This window comes from Chiloscyllium plagiosum, chromosome 4 (genome assembly GCF_004010195.1).
Source record: "Chiloscyllium plagiosum isolate BGI_BamShark_2017 chromosome 4, ASM401019v2, whole genome shotgun sequence".
Lineage (NCBI taxonomy): Eukaryota > Metazoa > Chordata > Chondrichthyes > Orectolobiformes > Hemiscylliidae > Chiloscyllium > Chiloscyllium plagiosum.
In genome coordinates this window covers 8,375,446-8,393,995 of record NC_057713.1, presented here as the reverse complement: position 1 = coordinate 8,393,995, position 18,550 = coordinate 8,375,446, and the positions used below count along the sequence as shown (strand labels likewise).

The following is an 18,550-nucleotide window of genomic DNA, read 5'->3' as shown; positions in this document are numbered from 1 at the left end:
GGGGGAACTCATTTACTAGAATAAAAGCTTGTGCATTCATTTTTATTAGCTGTAGCCACTTTACAGAATTTCTGATTTATAAAAAAAGATTAGAATTTAAAAGTCATAAAACATTGTTCCTTAAACAGCTCCTGGTATTACTTACAACAATGAATGCAAAATTGTTGTAATGACAGCCACATTAAAATGTTATACTTTCAAGTAAACATTAAGCTGTAAACAGACTACCTTTGCAGCAAATACAAAATAGGATTGTGGGACATTGGCAAATATTTCGAAGCTTAATGGAATATCAAGAATTCTCTTAAATTACACAGAAATAAGTGATTTGGTGTTGAAACTATACTCGACCCTATTACCACTCTGTCAATACTGCTTACTTTGTCTTTCTCCTTGGGTGTGTTTTAAGCTTCTCCCGAATTCTTTCCCTGCTATTAGTCTCAACTACTGCTGGAGGTAGAAAGTGCGACATTCCCAGCATTCTCTTGCTTAAGACGTTTCTTCTGAATTCTGTTATTGAACTTATTAGTGAAAACCTTGTATTTATGACCCTTTGGTTCACACGCCATCTCCAACTCACACTCCCAGTTCCTCTCCCCGACAAGTAGAAATATCTTCACTACATCCACATTATTGCAGACCTTCATAATTTTAATAGAACATAAGAACTAGAAGCAGGAGTGTGGAATTCACCCCTGAGCCTGTTCTACCATTTAATACAATCATGACTGATTTCAAGTAGGCCTCAACTCTGCTTTCCTCCCTCTCTCAATAAGCCCTCAACCCATTACTAATTAAAAATGTCTATCTCCTTAAATTTACTCAATGTCCCAGCATTCATCACACTCCAGGGTAGTGAATTCCATAGATCCAAAACCATGACAACCACTGCCAGGCCATCTTTCAATGTTTCTAGAAATAAAAATCTATTTTAGCATAATCTAGAATATTCATTCTATAGAAATTAAAGGCTCACCACAATTTCCATACTTTTAATCGTTACATCTTTACTCCACAGTTTTCTCAATGCCATGCCACTTCTCACCTCCTTCGCTATTAGGAAATGAGCTTATAAATGATGCCTTGGTTCAGAGATAACACTATCACTTTGATTCAGAAAGTCACAGGCCCAAGCCAACTCTATAAACTTGAGCACAAACACAGTGCGGGTATGAGTGAGTTATGCACTTACATTGTGTTACCCTCAAGCATATATATTGCTGTGTCATTTGTCAGATTATTGTAAACTACCAAATTAACTGCTTGTTCCAGTAGAGATCTTGTGACAGCTTTCAAGTTTCCCTTCATTTCAATAGCACTTCGTAAGTAACACAGTTGTAGTGGAACAATTTTGAAGCATATTTAGGACATGCTAAATGTCTATAAATGTAATCCTCTTTGTTTGATAATCAACATCAATGTAAAGCAAATTCTAAGTATGAATATCTATGATTTCAGAGGACCACAGTGGTAAAGGTCTCGGCAACCCCAAATTCTACTTATCACATATCACCAAGTGAGTATATGCAGTGGACGGTCATGCATCTGTAGACCACTTTCCAAACAAATGGTGAATCAAATGAGGAATAAACTGACATCTACGTGTATATTTTAAATTTCTAGAGACAAATGTCGGAAAAGCATTTCCAGTCCTAATGATGCTTGAGACTCCGAAATATTTGAAACAAGCATCCAAAACCAATATTTGAATGGGATTCCGTCAGCATAAGAAATAAATATATTAAATACATGGTGATTAAAGTCTATCCTGTACATCACCTACTTGGTGAGGTTCTCAATTCTCAATGGACTTGTAATTATTCTTATAAAGCAACAAGAGGGCTTTTAAAGTAATTATGTGTTCAAGTGTGGTCCTCCTACAAGCTGCAAAGTAATAAAAAAGATCCTGTGACCTTTTCTCACATAATCCCATTTACCATATTTAAATAAAGATTGTACAGCACTCAATACCAATATTCCCACAAGCTGCTGTTATGGTAAAGAGATCAAACCAAATGTTCCTATGCAACATCTTTAAAATTTGTTCTGCTTTCCATGTATTTGATTAAATGTTACATTTTTAAATCTTATGGTTCTGTCAAAAACATAAATCTTTCACAGCTGCTGTTTTACTCTGCAAACATATGTAACTTTCTTCTTAAAATCTACCATCATAAAATCCCACAGGACCAGGTCATAGAACACCTGCAATTCTTCATTCAGTCTGTAGCACAATGCCTAAAACTAAAACTAACATTAATAGTTTCAGTGCCCTGTTGCAGTTACATTTTTTTACAAATTCCCGTGAACAAATGCTACAAGCATGAAATCATCCAGGCAACTCTGTCATCAAGAGGATAACATTTTTCACCCCCCCCCCCCCCCCACCCAAAGCTGAAATCCAGTGGGAGCAAGTAGAAAAAAATGGCAGCAATTACAAAACAACAGCACTTGGTGCAATCTCAAGGGAAAGCTAAGGAAATGTGTAATGGCAAATTGGAATAACTTCCACACGATTTTAATCTAATCAGGATTTTTAATTAAGAAAATAATCACTGCTGTGACACTTCACCTGGTGGAATGAAATTAAAAATCTCAGCCTTGTATATTTCTCTCCTCCCACCTTTGTAGCAGTAGAGTCTACACAATCCCCATCCAAAAATAGAAACTTTTAATTCTGCCTTTTCAGATTCTCTCAGGAATCTGCTTGACATCAGGAAGGACAAGGGAGAGGTAACGATGGCCAAAACTGTAGTGTGTCTGGTTGGGAGAAGCTGGATGGACTAGCTGGATCTTTTCCCTGCATTTCTTTCGTATCTGTGTGCAGGGCAAGTGTTAGACCTATCAATCTCATCCTTCCAGAAGCATTCCCTGTTGCCATTGTTACTAAGTCCCAAAACTACCTTCTTTCTCTTTACAGCATTCAATAGTTCTAGCTGTTTTTCACTTTTTTGAGGTTGTATATCCTAGTGTTCTCCAAAGTTTAAATGTAGTGTTGTGAAATTGGCAAACAAATTACAACGACTGGTTTTTAAAAGGGCTGGATGAATTCCTATTAAGGAAGCTATGAAAAGAAGAAATAACTTGCAATTATAGAGTACCTTTACAACCTCAGCACATCACTCAGTAGTTCAAAGCCAAAATAACACTTCCAGTTTCAAAATTAATTTCAGAAACACAATAAGAAAATTGATGGCAAGAGTAGGTTTGATGGCTTCTCTGGCCCATGACTAGGCTACAGCAATTCTGAAGTAAATGAATATGTATTCCAACACTACACTTGCCATAACTGATAATGCCTAATGTGGAGTCTATAAGTTCAACAGTAACACCTTTCTAACAGAGATAAATACCACAGATGCAAAGCAGTGGAGAAAAAGCAGAGGTAAAGAAAATAAAAACAAAAAGACAAGAAAATTACAAACATAATAAAATTAAAATCTATAATCTTGGCAAGTACTGTGTTAATAAGCACTGATGAATTATACCATATTTTCAGAAATCCCCAGAAAAATACTGAAATGAAGTGAAGAAACATTCTTGCCAAAAATACATGACCTAACCCCCATCATCTGAAGGGAGGAAAGCATGTCAGGAGATTGCCAAGCTGCCATAATTGTCACAATTTTCAAGAAAAGGGGATAAGACCAATTCCAGTAACTATAGTGGAGTCTCCCCACTCCCCATCATTGCAAAATCCTTTTCAATCATAGAAACACAGGATTGTTACACATAGGAAGAGGTCATTCAGCCCACTGTGCCTGCACTGGCTCTTCAAACAAATGTCATTACCTATACTGGCATCATAGCTGCCTCCTTCCACTGGTTGACAAGCTCCTGCTGAAAAGGCAATGTAGATTCTGTTCATCAAGAGGCACAGTGGTAATGATCTTCACAGCAAGAAAATTCAAGAAAAGTACAGAGAACAGCAGTACTCTTTAAATATGGCCTTTTAACCCTCACACAGGCCTTTGTCTCGCTCAAGTTGAAGGGACAATGGAATATCCTCCTCATGTCTGGCTGCCTCCTTGAATTTTTTTACCCGCTATGTGCCAACATCCAAGCTGTGAACTTCACCAACCGTTTCACCAAAGACACATTTGTGTACAAACTGGGATCAAACAACCAATGCTGTTCTCCATCTTCTTTGCAACAACACTGCAACACATCCATAAAGAATGTCCTTTAGGCTAAACATCTGGAAGACAAATGATCCTCTACCACACTGTCCCTGGAAACTAAAAGGATCCATGGTGAGACTCAGTGCAGCTCAATTCTCCTATCTCAGGAACCTCCTTTCAGCAAGAGCAGGCATTAATATCCAGTGGGTAAAAACAATAACTACAGATGCTGGAAACCAGATTCTGAATTAGTGGTGCTGAAAGAGCACAGCAGTTCAGGCAGCATCCGAGGAGCAGTAAGATTGACGTTTCAGGCAAAAGCCCTTCATCAGGAATAAAGGGCAAACACAGCCTTTAACAGTAGAAGAAATAGACTGTTTGAGGAAAAGGACCTCAAATCCAGCACAAGGCTCATAATCTACAGGATAGAAGTGCTCCTGCCCTTCTGTGTGTGTCACAGGCATAAACAATCTGTAGCTGGCATCTTAAATACCTACAAAAATATCACTAATGATGCCTCCAAAATCCTGAAAATCCACTGGCGGGATATGCGTTCCAAAATCAGTGTCCTCTCAAAGACCAGTATGAGCCACTGGTTACTGTCAATCAGCTGAGGCCAGAGGGCCACATCATCCATGTGCCTGACACATAACTTCAAAAGCATGTTCTCTGTTACAAGCTTCCTCACAATAAACAGTGATAGGAGTGCAGCAAGATATGTACTAATGAAATCATATGTTTATAGCAAATGGTTTTAATAGCACAAATTGACATTAGGTGTTGAGGAGTCAAAGATAATGGCCCTGTTCCTAGAAGTTCAAAAATACTCCTGTGGGACAGTGTTTCGTAGAATTATGGACTGTTTCAACCTTTGTTTCAGATTTCCATTCACTCGAAAAATGCTTAATGAAGAGGTGGTCAGCTGCAACTGTGAAATTCAAATCCCACCATGGCAAGTTTAGAGAGTTAAGTCCATTCAATCTGCAGTGGGAAAAAAAAAGACCAAAAAATTTGGATCATACTTTGGAGATAAGAACCTGCCAGCTGAGCCTGATCAGTTTACCGATAACTGCAGTTTCTATACAGCATTGTTGGTATTTAGAGTTTTCTAAAATGACTACTCAGGCATTCAGTAACAAAGAAAACAATTGTTGTACCAATCCAGACCCCTACTGTCTTGCAGAATAAACAATAAATGCAGTTTTATTAATCTTACCCCTATTCAGAGATCAGAAATTATTCTTCAAAAATCAGGCTATCTGCCTTATCGTTCCTTGGAAACTGCTATTAACCTTCATTCTGATGAACATAGCTGCCTGCTCAATAAGACAATAAGACATAGGAGCCCATCTAGTCTGTTCACCCCTTCAGTAAGAACATAGCTGATCTAATAATCCTCAACTCCACTTTCCTGCCTTTTCCTCATAACCCTGAATTCCCTTCCTCTGTAAAAAATCACTTTATGTCAGAATCAAATATATTTAATGACTCAGCCTTGAAAACACTTTGCCGTAAAAAAAATTCCACAGATTCAGTCAAAAAATTCTTTATCTGCCATAAGTAGGTGACCCTTTATTCTGAAATTCTAGACTTTCCCATAAGGGGCAACAACCTTTCTGACTCTACTTTGTCAAGCTCCCCAAGAATCCTTCTTTTTCTGTAAGGTCAAATGTTGTTCTTTTAAACTCTAATGTGCACAAATCCAACTTAGTCAAACTCGTCTCATGAGAAAACCCCTCCATACCTGAGAACAACCCAGCAAACCTTCTCTGAATTGACTCCAATGCTAGTGTATGTCCTTAGATAAGCCCTAAATGGATAACTGTATTCCAGCTGTGTTCTGTCTAGTGCCTTGTATGGTGTTAACAAAATTCCATGTGAAATAAAGACCAACATTCCATTTGCATTCTCTACTACTTGCTGAACTTGAATGCTAGCTTCTTTGTGATTTTGGTACAAGAATTCTGAAATCTCTGTTCTGCAGCTTTCTGCAGTTTTTCTCCATTTAACTAATATTCAGCTCCTCTGTTCTTCATGCCAAAGTTCATAACCTCACATTACCCCATAGTATATTGTCAAGTCTTTTTTCACTGAGAGAACTTGTCATAACCTGTCTAGATTCCTAGATTACTTGTCTTTCCACCTAGTTTTATGTAATCCACAATTCTAGTGAAAGCATGTTCACATCCACTATACAAGTCTTTCATATATACTGTAAACAACTGAGGCTCCACACTGAGTCCTACAGAACTGCACTACTTACAGGTCACCATCCTGAAAATGTCTACTTAATCGCGAATATTCGTTAGCCATCCCCTATCCGTGTTACTAATATAGTATACTTATTCCCAAAACTCAAGTAGCCTTACGTGTGGTAACTTATCGAACATCTTTTATAAATCTAAATATAACGTATCTACTCATTTTTCCTTATCATAGAATCATAGATCATCAGTCATGATCATAAAGAATAAAAAGCTGACTCAAAAGGGCCAAATGGCTGACTCCTGCTCCTATTTTCTATATTTCAATATTTAATCATGGTTGGTTTATCCCCTATCATTTGTTCTCATTCAGATATATCTTTGCTGAGAATCATTAACTATTTCTAAACATCTGCCATTGTTCATTATTCTGCTAAACCCCTTTCCCAGTCTACTCCAGCCAACTCTGTCCTCATTCCAATACAAATGCCCTTAGTTACGTTTAGCACAGTTATTTTCAGACCAAGTTTCTCAATCTCAAAATTCTACCCTGGCTTTTCACTGTCTGCTAGGGGTTTATTTAGACTGCGATCATTTATTGAATGTGCCTTATTATACATTACCAGATACAAAACAGCCTGATCCCTGGTTGGATCTTGAGCATATTGTTCTTGTAAACCATCCAAAATGCACTCTATGAATTCTTTTCCATGGCTACCTCTGCTCATAAACATGTACTGCTTTTTTATAAAACATGCCCTCATTAACTCCAGATATATTCTTTGTTCCACAGTATAATTTCTGTTAGAGGGCCTATAGCCTAGTCACACTAGCGCTGTCTTTTTCTTGTTATTTTGTACCTCCACCCACCAGGATTCTAAATCTTCTGATCTAAGATAATTTCCTGGGATTGTTCTATTTTAATAACAACAAATTAAACACTCCCTTCCGACTCCAAGTTCCATTCCAAATTCAAAGAAATTACTTTAGCCTAGGCACCAGGCAGGCAGCAGAGTGTTCAGGACCCAAGATTATGACTGCCAACTTTTTACTTCCATTGTTCTACAGACTGTATTGATCACTCTTTTATTCAACTCTAATCAGGTTCTTCTCTCATTTCTGGTTATGGTACAAATGAAGTGGTGCTCAAGATGAACCTCACCTCTTCCACTTTGAATCTTTGATGTACCTGTAATATTCTTTCATTCCTTTGTTTTCAAGATCAAAGAGTTCAACATTTCATACTTTTTTTTGAAAAGTCACTATTCTGGCAGTAGAAAAACAGACTTTTGGCTCTGATGGGTTTCTGTTGAACAGCATTGTTTGCAGTATTTAAGCTGCAGCCTAAACAAGAACATTAAATAGCTCCAGTGTAATAGCCTCAGATTTATCCTGTATTGATCTGGCATTCCATAAAACTCAGCATTCCATTTACCTAGTTGATCACTGCTCCTGCTTAACTGGTTATAGTCTATGTCGTATCTATAATTTCTTCCAGATGTATTTATTTTTCTATCTGTACTTCACTCAATCTAGGAGAAAGTGAGGACTGAAGATGCTGGAGATTAGAGTCAAGAGTGTGGTGCTGTAAAAGCACAGCAGGTCAGGCAGCATCCGAGGAGCAGGAGAATCAACGTTTCAGGCATAAGCCTTACATCAGGAATGAAGGGCTTATGCCAAAACATCGATTTCCCTGCTCCTCAGATGCTGCCTGACCGCCTGTGCTTCACTCAGTCTCGTCTAGATTAGATTAGATTACTTACAGTGTTGGCCCTTCGGCCCAACCAGTCCACACTGACCCGCCGAAGCGCAACCCACCCATACCCCTACATTTACCCCTTTACCTAACACTATGGGCAATTTGCCCTGGCCAATTCACCTGACCTGCATTTGCTACTCACAAATAGTCTCCTCTACATTGGAGAAGCAAAGACTTGAGTGACCACTTTGTAGAACAATTGTGTCCTGTCCTCAAAGAACACTCTGAGCTTCCTGTTGCCTGCAGTGTCAAGACACTACCTAGTTTCCTGGCTAATGTCTCTGTGTCAGGTTTGCTGCAGTGGTCCAGCGAAGCTCAGCACAAGTGGGAAGAACAGCACCTTATTTTCCACTTGGGAACTCTGCAGCCTTCCAGACAACATCAATTTCAACAACTTTAGGGCTTGAGGCACCTTCTCCCATGTCCTTACCCAAACGCCCACACACCAGGCCTTATTATCACATGGTCTGCAATCACATACTACCCATTGATAGCCAGTGATAGTCTCCATCAGCAACCATTCATTTTCCTAGACCAACTGTAAACTACTCCTTCATCTGTCAAACTGTTTGTTGGTTCTGACCCCACCTTATCATTTACTTCTTAATCCCTCCCAAACCTCCACCCCCACCAACACCCCCACCTTCTGCATAAAAAAAAACTATTTCCTAGCCTCCAACAATTCTGAATAAGAGTCACTGGATCCGAATATTAACTCTGATTTCTCTCCACAGATGCTGTCAGACCTGGTGAAATTTTCCAGCAATTTCTGTTTTTGTTTCCGGTATCCAGCATCTGGCGTTCTTTCAGTTTTTTATTCTGTATTCTTCTCCCCTTAGTTATTTTCTCAATTCATCTATGGGATTTGATTGTCCATGGCTCGGTTAACATTTATAGTCCGTCCTCAACTGTCCTCAAAAACGTGGTGGTGAGCTGCCTTCTTGAACCACCATGGTCTTGCAGTGTAAGGACAGCCACAGTTTTGTTCAGAAGGGAGCTCCAGGATTTTGACCCAGCGACAATGAAGAAACAGTGATATAGTCACAAGTTAGGATAATATGGGACCTGGAAGGGAACTTCGAATTATTTCCACGGAGAGCTGTCGAGCCTGGGTCATTAAGTATATTCAAAGCTGAGATACAGATTTCTAATAAGTGAGAGAATCAAGGTTATGAGGAAAAGTTGAGGATTAGGCAGCATGGTGACTCAATGGGTAGCACTGCTGCCTCACAGGTCCAGGGACCCAGGTTCGATTCCACCATTGGGCGACTGTCTGTGAGGAGTTTTTACATTCTCTTCATGTCTGCGTGGGTTTCCTCCGAATGCTCCGGTTTCCTCTCACAATCAAAAGAGATACAAGTTAGGTGGATCGGCTATGTAAAATTGCTCACTGTATCGAGGATGTGCAGGCTAGGTGGATTAGCCATGGGAAATGCAGGGTTATAGGGATGCAGTGGATCTGGGTGGAATGCTCTTCAGAGCATCAGTATGGACTCTATGAGCCACATGGCCTGCTTCCGCACTGTAGGGATTCAATGATTCTATAATCAGATGTTACTAAATCGATCCGATGGGTTGAATGGCCTAATTCTGTTCCTACACCGAATGATCTTAACTTCCAGCATTGGAAGTCCTTTGGCACTTAACTCAGAAATAGATTTCAAACCTCTCCATGCTATCCTCCTTTAAGACATTTCTCAAAATATATTCCTTTGAGGACACTACTGACCATCTGCCCTAATATCTCCTTTCTTGGCTCTGTTTTCCCTTCTGATGGCTTGGTGAAGTGCCCTTTTATTATAATAAAAGTTGTTTTATAAATGCAATTTGCTGTTGCTGACTTGTCAGGAATCAAAACATTGGAATGATGCAATGTCACTGGGTATGGGCAGTGGAATTAATGTAAACAGTGAAAGTCAAAAGGAGGACACTCAATCAGGGTAACCTTAGTGAAGTTGAAAATCTGGAATAATGATCAATTCACTGTGATGACAGGACAGAAGAGAAAAATATAAACAAAGAATATAAGGATTCAAGGAAGATGATGATAAACAATACATGTTCAATATAATAGAAGCATAAAGGCTCTCGGGATAGACAAAAAGGGACTAGGATATTATTTCAACACAACATACATGGCAATTCAAGTCCTAGTGCAGCTGTGTGGGATAACTTGGTGAGAAGGAGAAAAATCACCAATGAATTATTTAGGTTTCAGCAGAGAAAATATTCATGCCTGTTTTTGGTTTCCAATTCTCATATTCACCTCAAAGACGACGTTGCTGCCCACCTCAAAAGATGAAGCTTGGCTGAAGCTCAGGAACTAGTGGCAAAAATTAGATCTGTTAAGGAACTGTACTGTTAAATATTAAACTTCGCGTTCAGTCAAAAAACAGAGCTAAGACAGAGACTTCACTTTTACATAGAGTTCAGTAACTTTCTACTTGTTTTCTCACTTGAGAATTGTTCTGTAGTGCTACATTATCCTGCTTTCTTCGTAAGAAAATAAACCTCATGCAGAGTGAAAATCTGGTTTTAATTCTTAGGGATTTTTTTTATTTGCTCTCGGGATGTGGGTGTCCCAGATATGGCAACATTTGTCATCCATCCCTAATTTCCCATGACAAGGTTTTGGTGAGTTACCTTCTGAACCACTGCAGTTGGGTATACACACTGCTGTTAGGGAGGGAAGTCCAGGTTTTTGACCAGTAACAGACAATGATGGTGTTGCAAATTAAGGTGATACGTAACTTCAAGAGCAACTTGCATGTGATGGCATTTTCACATGTCATTGCTGTCCTTGTCTTTCTAGGCAGTCGACGTTTCAAGTTTGCAAGGTACAGCCCAAAGAGCATTGGTTTGCTTTCCTCCACTGTATTTCCCAGTGATCGATAGTGATTTTCAATTCTGAAGGGAGCTGTGAATTATTTAACTCTACTGCTACAAGATCTTCACAGACACTCTTGCCACTTAATATTCAATTTTCATAAGTCTCAGTTAAGTTCTTCCTAAAGTTCTGCGAAAGATGATTTGCAAACCACAAACTGCATTCTACTCACTTGAAACCACAGAAATAATTTCAAAACTAGTTCTTCTGCCAGATAACTAGAAACTCAAAGTTAACATTATCATTCCCTAAACAGATGTAATTTGACTTAGTCAAGAATGAAAACATCCATAAAACAAAAAGTGAAAGAATATATCAAAATAGATGATCAGTATAGATTTCAAAGTGATAAGTTCCCTCTTGGCAAACACAACTGAATTCTCTCAGACACAAAAAAAGAGAGAGAAGACCAAGATCCAACTGCAGATGGAATTTGCCTTGAGTTCCAAAGAGTATCCAATTAATCTGCCAAGTAATTGACCAATAAGTAAAGTCACAACATTAAGGGGTGAGGGAGGAAAAGGAGTATAAGACAATTGCTGGTTGTGAGGTAATTCAGGGGGTATTTTTGAACTGCAGTAAGATTTTGGAATAGAGAAAAACTTGAGCAGAGAAAAGAATATCCTACTTGTGTTGCATTTGGTCATCAGCAAATTTGGCAATGAAGTGTTGTGCTAAACCAGTTGTGTTCTCAAAATGTTCAATTCTGCATCCCTTAGCACGAGGGACCTATGGAACTGTCAGCATACAAGTCAGCAACTTAAAAAAGAGAGGCAAAAAATTAGGATGAGGCACCTCGGGTATTCCAAATCTGTGTGGAAGCTAACGTGAACAGATTACACATGCACTAGAAATGTACTTGTAACTTTCTACAGATAAATGAATCATGAATGAAACATTTCCAAATGGAAATACAAATGTATTCTGTTTACTTACTTATCGCTGCTTATGCTCTTTCATTTCAGGAGGACTTTTTAAATGTCTATTTTAATTTGTTTTGTCCTTTCTAATCTCATTAAGTCTCTCAGAAGACTGTTCTGTGCATCCCAATTTTCTATTTGAGTTTATATAAATTTGATCATATTACACAGAAGCATTTCTACTTGATGGTTACACCAGCTGAGAAATCAATCAAAGTGCTGGATGTTAGCTCAAACACTTATATATATTTCTTCTAGGAATCTGCTGTTGAGGCAATATTTGCCAACTAAGACCTTCATTGGAGCACCAGGGATGATGACAGCACGGACCAGGGGACTGCCGGGAAGGTAGATATACCTCTTAAAGACTTACCTCATGCATAGGCAGAGTGAAGGCTCAACAGGGGCGGGGGTGAGCATTGGCATTGCTGGGCACGTGAACTAATATATTCGGGCCGTGGCTAAACTCAAGACACGACACATGTAGTATTTCCCACCCGTCCTCCTCCTCCTCCTCTAAACAAAAATAAAGACTGCGTGTGAAGGGTTAGTAACATAAGGCTTTTTTTTTCATTTACTCAATCTCTTTTGGCAATTTAGAGTAGAGGTAATGGAAGCTGGGGCAGTTGCATGCTCCTCTTGCAGAATATGGGAGGTAAGGGTATCTCTGCTGACTTCACCTGCGGGCAGTGCACCCAACTCGAGCTCCTCACAGACCATATTAGGGAACTGGAGCTTGAGCTGGATGAACTTTGGATCATTCGGGAGGCTGAGGGGGAGTGATAGGGAGGAGTGAAAGGGAGGTAGTCATACCTAAGTTACAGGATAAAGGCAGCTAGGTGACTGCCAGGAGGGGAGGGAATAGTGTAGGGATCCCCTGTAGCCATTCCCCTCAATACTAATGACAGCATTTTGGATACTGTTGAGGGAGAACCACCTACCAGGGGACAGCCACAGTGGCCAGGTTTCTGGCACTGAGTCTGGATCAGAAGGGAAGCGGGTAGAAGAGGAGAGCAATAGTGATAGGAGATTCAATTATGAGAGGAACAGACAGGAGATTCTGTAGTCGCAAAAGAGACTCCTGGATGCCAGAGTCACAAATGTCTCAAATAGAGTCTACAGGATTCTTAAGGGAGAGGAAGAACAGCCAGAAGTCGTGATACCAATTACATAGGTATGGCAAAGGTAGAGGACCTGAAAAGAGAATATAGACAGTTAGGTTGAAAACTAAAGGGCAGGATAAGCAGAGTAGTAACCGATGCTATCGATGCCATGGACAAATGAGGATAGGAATAGAGAGCGAGTGCAGATGAAAATGTGGCAGTAGGGCTGGTGTAGGAGGAGGGGCTTCAGACATGTGGATCATAGGGATACCTTCTGGGGAAGGTGGGACATGTACAACGAGGGCAGGTAGCACCTAATCTAGAAGGGCACACGTATCTTGGGCGGGAGGTTTGCTAGAGCTCTTCATGAGGGTTTAAACTAGATTGGCATGGAGGTGGGAACCTGAGCTAGGGATCAGATGATGCAGTAGGTAATGAATAGCCAAATACAGCATGGAGAGAGTCTGCGAGGAGGAACAGGCACTTGATAGGGCAAAGTTGTAGTCAGTCTGATGGGTTGAAGTGTGTCTATTTTAACACAAGTAGTTTCAGGAATAAGGATGATGAACTTAGAGCATGGATCAGTATTTGGAACTATGATGTTGTGCCGTTACGGAGACTGAGATATAACAGAGGCAGGAATTCCAAAGGTTAAGATGTTCCAAGAGGAATGGGAAGGGTAAAAGAGGTGGAGGAGTGGCATTGCTAATCAGGGATGGCATCACAGGTGCAGAAAAGGAGGTCACTGAGGAGGGTTTGTCTACTGAGTCAGTATGGGTGGAAGTCGGAAACAGGAAAGGAGCAGTCACTTTATTGGGAGTTTTCTACAGACCCTGATAGCAACAGAGACACAGAGGAGCAAATTGGGAGGCAGATTTTGTAAAGCTGCTGAAGTTACAGGATTGTTGCCATGGGTGACTTTAACATCCCTAGTATTGATTGGAACCTCCTTAGTTCAAATAGTTTGGAGGGAGCAGTTTTTGTCACATGTGTCCAGGAAAGGTTGCTGACTCAATGTGTAGATATGCTGATTAGAGGGGAGGCCATATTGGATTTGGTGCTTGGCAACAAACCATGCCAGGTGTCAGAGCATTTCGGTGACAGTGATCACAACTCCCTGACCTTTACTCTACTCATGCAGAGGGATAGGAGCAGATGGTATGGGAAAGTATTTAAATTGGAGGAAGGGGAATTACAAAGCTATTAGGCATGAACTGGAGTGCCTAAACTGGGAACAGATGTTCTCAAGGAAACACACAACAAAAATGTGGAGGCTGTTTAGGGAGCACTTGCTGACAGTGCTGAACAGGTTTGTCCCACTGAAGCAAGGAAGGTATGGTTGGGTGAAGGAATCTTGGGTGACAAGGGATGTGGAACATCTAGTCAAAAGGAAGAAGAAAGCTTACTTCAGGTTGAGGAGGCAAGGATCAGACAGGATGCTACAGGGTTACAAGGATTGAAGGAGAGAGCTAGAAGGGGGCATGAGAAAGCTTTAGTGGGTCAGATTAATGAAAAACCCCAAGGCATTCTATATATATGTGAGGAACAAGAGGATGGCCAGAGTGAGGGTAGAGCAGATCAAGGATAGTGGAGGAAAATTGCGCCTTGAGTCAGAGGAAGTAGGGGAGGCCATTAATGAATACTATGCTTCAGTATTCACTACTGAGAGAGACATTGTAGTTTCTGAGGACAGCGTGAAACTGACTGATATGCTCAAACAGGTTGATATTAAGAAGTTAAGATTAGAGTAGGCTGGAAAAGCACAGCAGGTCAGGCAGCATCCGAGGAGCAAGAGAATCGATGTTTCAGGCAAAAGTCTTTCATCAGGAATAAGGCTGGGAGCCTCGGGGGTGGAGAATTAAATGGGAGGGGGGATATTAAGAAGGAGAATGTGCTGAAAGTTTTGAAAAACATAAGGATAGCTGAATATCCTGGCCAGATGGGATATACACTAGGTTTCTACAGGAACCGAGGGAAGCAATTGCTGCACTTTTGGCAATGAGCTTTGCGTCCTGACTGTCCACTGGAGGAGTGCCAGATGACTGGAGGGTGGTAAGTGTTATTCCCTTGTTCAAGAAAGGGAATAGGGATAATCCTGCAAATTACAAACCAGACAGAAGGCTGGAAGAGTACAGCAAGCCAGGCAGCATCAGGAGGTGGAGAAGTCGACATCTCTGGTGAGATGAGGATAGGTGGAGACAGGTAGAGGGTACAACCTGGTTGGTCGATGAGAGGTAGGAATCCAATAGGGAGCTGAGAGGAATGGAAGGAAGGGGGAGGGGCTTGGAAGGGAGGTTATTTGAAATTGGAGAACTTAATGTTGAGTCCTCCGGGCTGTAGCCTGCCCAAGCGGAAGATGAGGTGTTCTTCCTCCAGTTTGCGGTTAGATTCATTGTGGCAATGAGGAGGACAAAGATGGTCATGTCACAAAGGGAATGGGAAGGAGAATTAAAATGGGCCTATCCATGCCCCTCATGATTTTATAAACCTCTTTAAGGTCACCCTTCAGCCTCCAATGCTCCAGGGAAAACAGCCCCAACCGATTCAGCCTCTTCCTATAGCTCAAACCCTCCAACCCTGGCAGCATCTTTGTGAATCGTCTCTGTACCCCTTCAAATTTCACAACATCCTTCCTAGAAGAGGGAGACCAGAATTGCACACAGTATTCCAAAAGTGGCCTAACCAATGTTAGGCCACAACATAACCTCCAACTCCAAGACTCAATGCTCTGACCAATTTAATAAAGTATCTGGTATTAACAGTCTAATGATGACCATGAAACTGTTGTCAATTGTTGAAAAATCCCATCTGGTTCATTAATGCCTTTATAAAAGGAAATTGCCAGCCTTGCCCTGGTCTAGCTCCATGCGACTCCAAACTCACAGCAATGCGGTTGACTCTTAACAGCCCTCTAGGCAATTAGAAATGAGCAATAAATGCTAGCCTGCCAGCAACACCCATGTCCCATGAATAAATTTTAAAAAATAGTTGGGGCTGTGTCTCTTAGAGAAGAGGTGAAGAAGAGATTTGGTACAGTTATTCAAAATCATAAGAGGTCTCCACAGAATAGTAGTGAATTGTTCTCATTGATGGAAAGATCAAGAACCAAAGGGTACATACTTTTGTGTAATTGGTGCAAGAAATATGAGAAGAAGAAAAAAACATTTTCATGCAAGTGGGTGAAATCTGGCATACATTATTTAATAGTATTGTGGAGGCAGTATCAACTGAGTCTGTCAAAAAGGTGAAATGGAAAATGTGCAGTCTGTGAGGAAGATTCAGGGGATCAGCACTAGTTGAACTGCTCCTTCAAAAGGGAGCAGATAGAAGATGGGCCATGAATGGTCAGTCTCTCTCTCTCTCTCTCTCTCTCCCTCCCTGCTGAAGCTATTCTCTGATTCTGCAAACTGAATATATTAACCAATTGTAGATGAACCATGAATATTTACCACTTATTTTCTTTCCCCATTATTCATCAGTTAAACTCCTTCTGCATGTCAGAGTGAAAGTACTCAATCAATGACAAAATACTAGAAATAAGGGATGCTATATCTCAGGAGCACCTTGCAAACTGCTTTTTCCAAAACACAATTATGGTACAAATATATTACTGCTAAGAATTTATAATCCATAGTATAAGTAAAAAAGCAACTCAAATTCATAGAATCATAGAATCCCTACAGTGTGGAAAGTGGCCATTTGGCCCAACAAGTCCACACCAACCCGCCAAAGAGTAACTCACCCAGATCCACTACCCTACATTTATCCCTGACTAACGCACCTAACCTACATATTCAAAACACTATGGACAATTTAGCACAGCCAATTTGCCTAACCTGCACATCTTTGGACTGGGGGAGGAAACCGGAGCACCAGGGAGAAAACCCACACAGACACAGGGAGAATGTGCAAACTCCACATAGACAGTCACCCGAGGCTGGAATTGAACCCAGGTCCCTAATGCTGTGAAGTAGCAGTTCTAGCCACTGAGCCACTGTGCTGTCACAATGTATTCAAATATATTCAGAAGTCACAAAAAAGCCCATCAGCAGCCTTCAATATCAAGATACATGCAAAAGTCAGATAGTATTTCTGCTCTACTTCAAATATACATCAAACAAAATTCCAGCATCCTTATCTCACATTCCACACTGTATAATTCATCTTTACACATAAAAAAGATTGGGGCAACAGGATATCATAGCAAGTTAGATCAACCTGAACACCACAACAGCAGTGCAAAAGGCAAACATTCAGCCCATTATGTCTGTACTGGTGTCTTACTCACCCAATCGCCAAATTCATCAATTACAAAAATCTATTGATCTCAGCCTTGAATTACTCGACGTGTCAGCATCCAGTCCTCTGGGGGAAGACGACTCAATAAATTCACACTTTTTGTCCACCCGTAATCTTCAGACTATTCTCCCAAGATTCCAATCTTCTGGTCAATGTTCCCTATACACTGTGCACGCACACAACTGCTCCAACATTCTGCACATGGCAATCAGCGTGTTGTCACGGATTGCAGCATTAACCTTTGGCTTCAGAAATCATTAGCACCAGAAAGAAGAGGGAACGTTGTTTCCATATGGATAACAATTTCTTAGCATCTACCTATCAAGCCTTTTCAGAATGTTGACCTTTTAACCTCCAAATGCATTGTTTCTTTTGCAGTATTAGATCAATGTGATATGCACCTACTTTTATAATGATCAATATATTTTGAGTTGGCCAAAAGGTTTTGTAGTGCGTTACTCTGTCGGGCTAAAAAAATACATACTTACTGTATACTTTCAATGATGTAATCCATACCTTTGTCATTTCAGCTAATGCACATTCAAACAACACAGAGTTTACACATTTCTACAAAAAGATTGATAAACATTTACAGCTTAAAAGGAGAAACAGACAATGACCGAGAAGAGACTCTTGGCAAAAGGGCAAGAAAGAAAATGCAGCATAAGACACAGATAAAAGGCAGAAGAGTAAGAAAAAAGAAATTAAAAGATAAAATAATAAATGAAGTAAAAAGGAAAGATAATATTTGTGCATCCAAGAGATATATTATACATTGAAGCCATGCAGTGGCCAATAAAAACACAGCAAGACCACTCAATTAGAGAACAAGATGAATGGCAGATGTTTATCATAGTGTTGCCTGTGTTGGGAATATAGCATAATATCAAAATACATTATGACTTAATTCAAGTAATATTTATTGAATTACATTCTTTTAGTACTCTCTGTGGCTCTTGCATAGTTACACAGTAATGTATTTGGCAGCAGCATTGGCTTGTTTAGCTCGTCCTTCCAAACATTGCACGAGATGTCTTAACATGTTTCTAAAATTAATAGCCCTGCATCCTTACTTACTGACAGGAATTCATTCCACCCTTCAGTTTTCTGTTCCAGCATTCCCACTGGCAATCAAACACACTCTCTCACTTTCTTAAAAATACATCACTGAAGGTTCTTGGTTCCTTCTGATGCCTTCAATTTCAAATTGTGCAAGTCAAAATCCTTAATCACATACCCAATTGATAATCCTGTCTC

The 18,550-nt window shown here is 40.2% G+C and overlaps 1 protein-coding gene and 1 long non-coding RNA gene across 10 annotated transcripts in view; one reads left to right on the top strand and one right to left on the bottom strand.

The window, feature by feature from the left end:
- The window catches only part of LOC122548836 (vacuolar protein sorting-associated protein 13B-like), a 968,370-nt gene that overhangs the window by 612,642 nt on the left and 337,178 nt on the right, over positions 1–18,550 (bottom strand). Inside the window, exon 20 of one of the 9 annotated variants that reach the window (XM_043687676.1) lies at positions 4,884–5,102. The exons of the other annotated variants lie outside the window; for them this stretch is intronic. Within the exon in view, the coding sequence (XP_043543611.1) occupies positions 5,098–5,102 (5 nt within the window). The 3' untranslated portion in view covers positions 4,884–5,097. Of the gene's footprint in view, positions 1–4,883; positions 5,103–18,550 lie in introns of those variants that run through there. 9 annotated transcript variants of the gene reach the window in all.
- Positions 1,231–17,907, top strand: LOC122548838. Its single transcript, XR_006311346.1, has 4 exons — positions 1,231–1,322; positions 1,459–1,516; positions 12,150–12,239; positions 17,824–17,907. It is a non-coding gene; the product is annotated as an uncharacterized LOC122548838 (long non-coding RNA).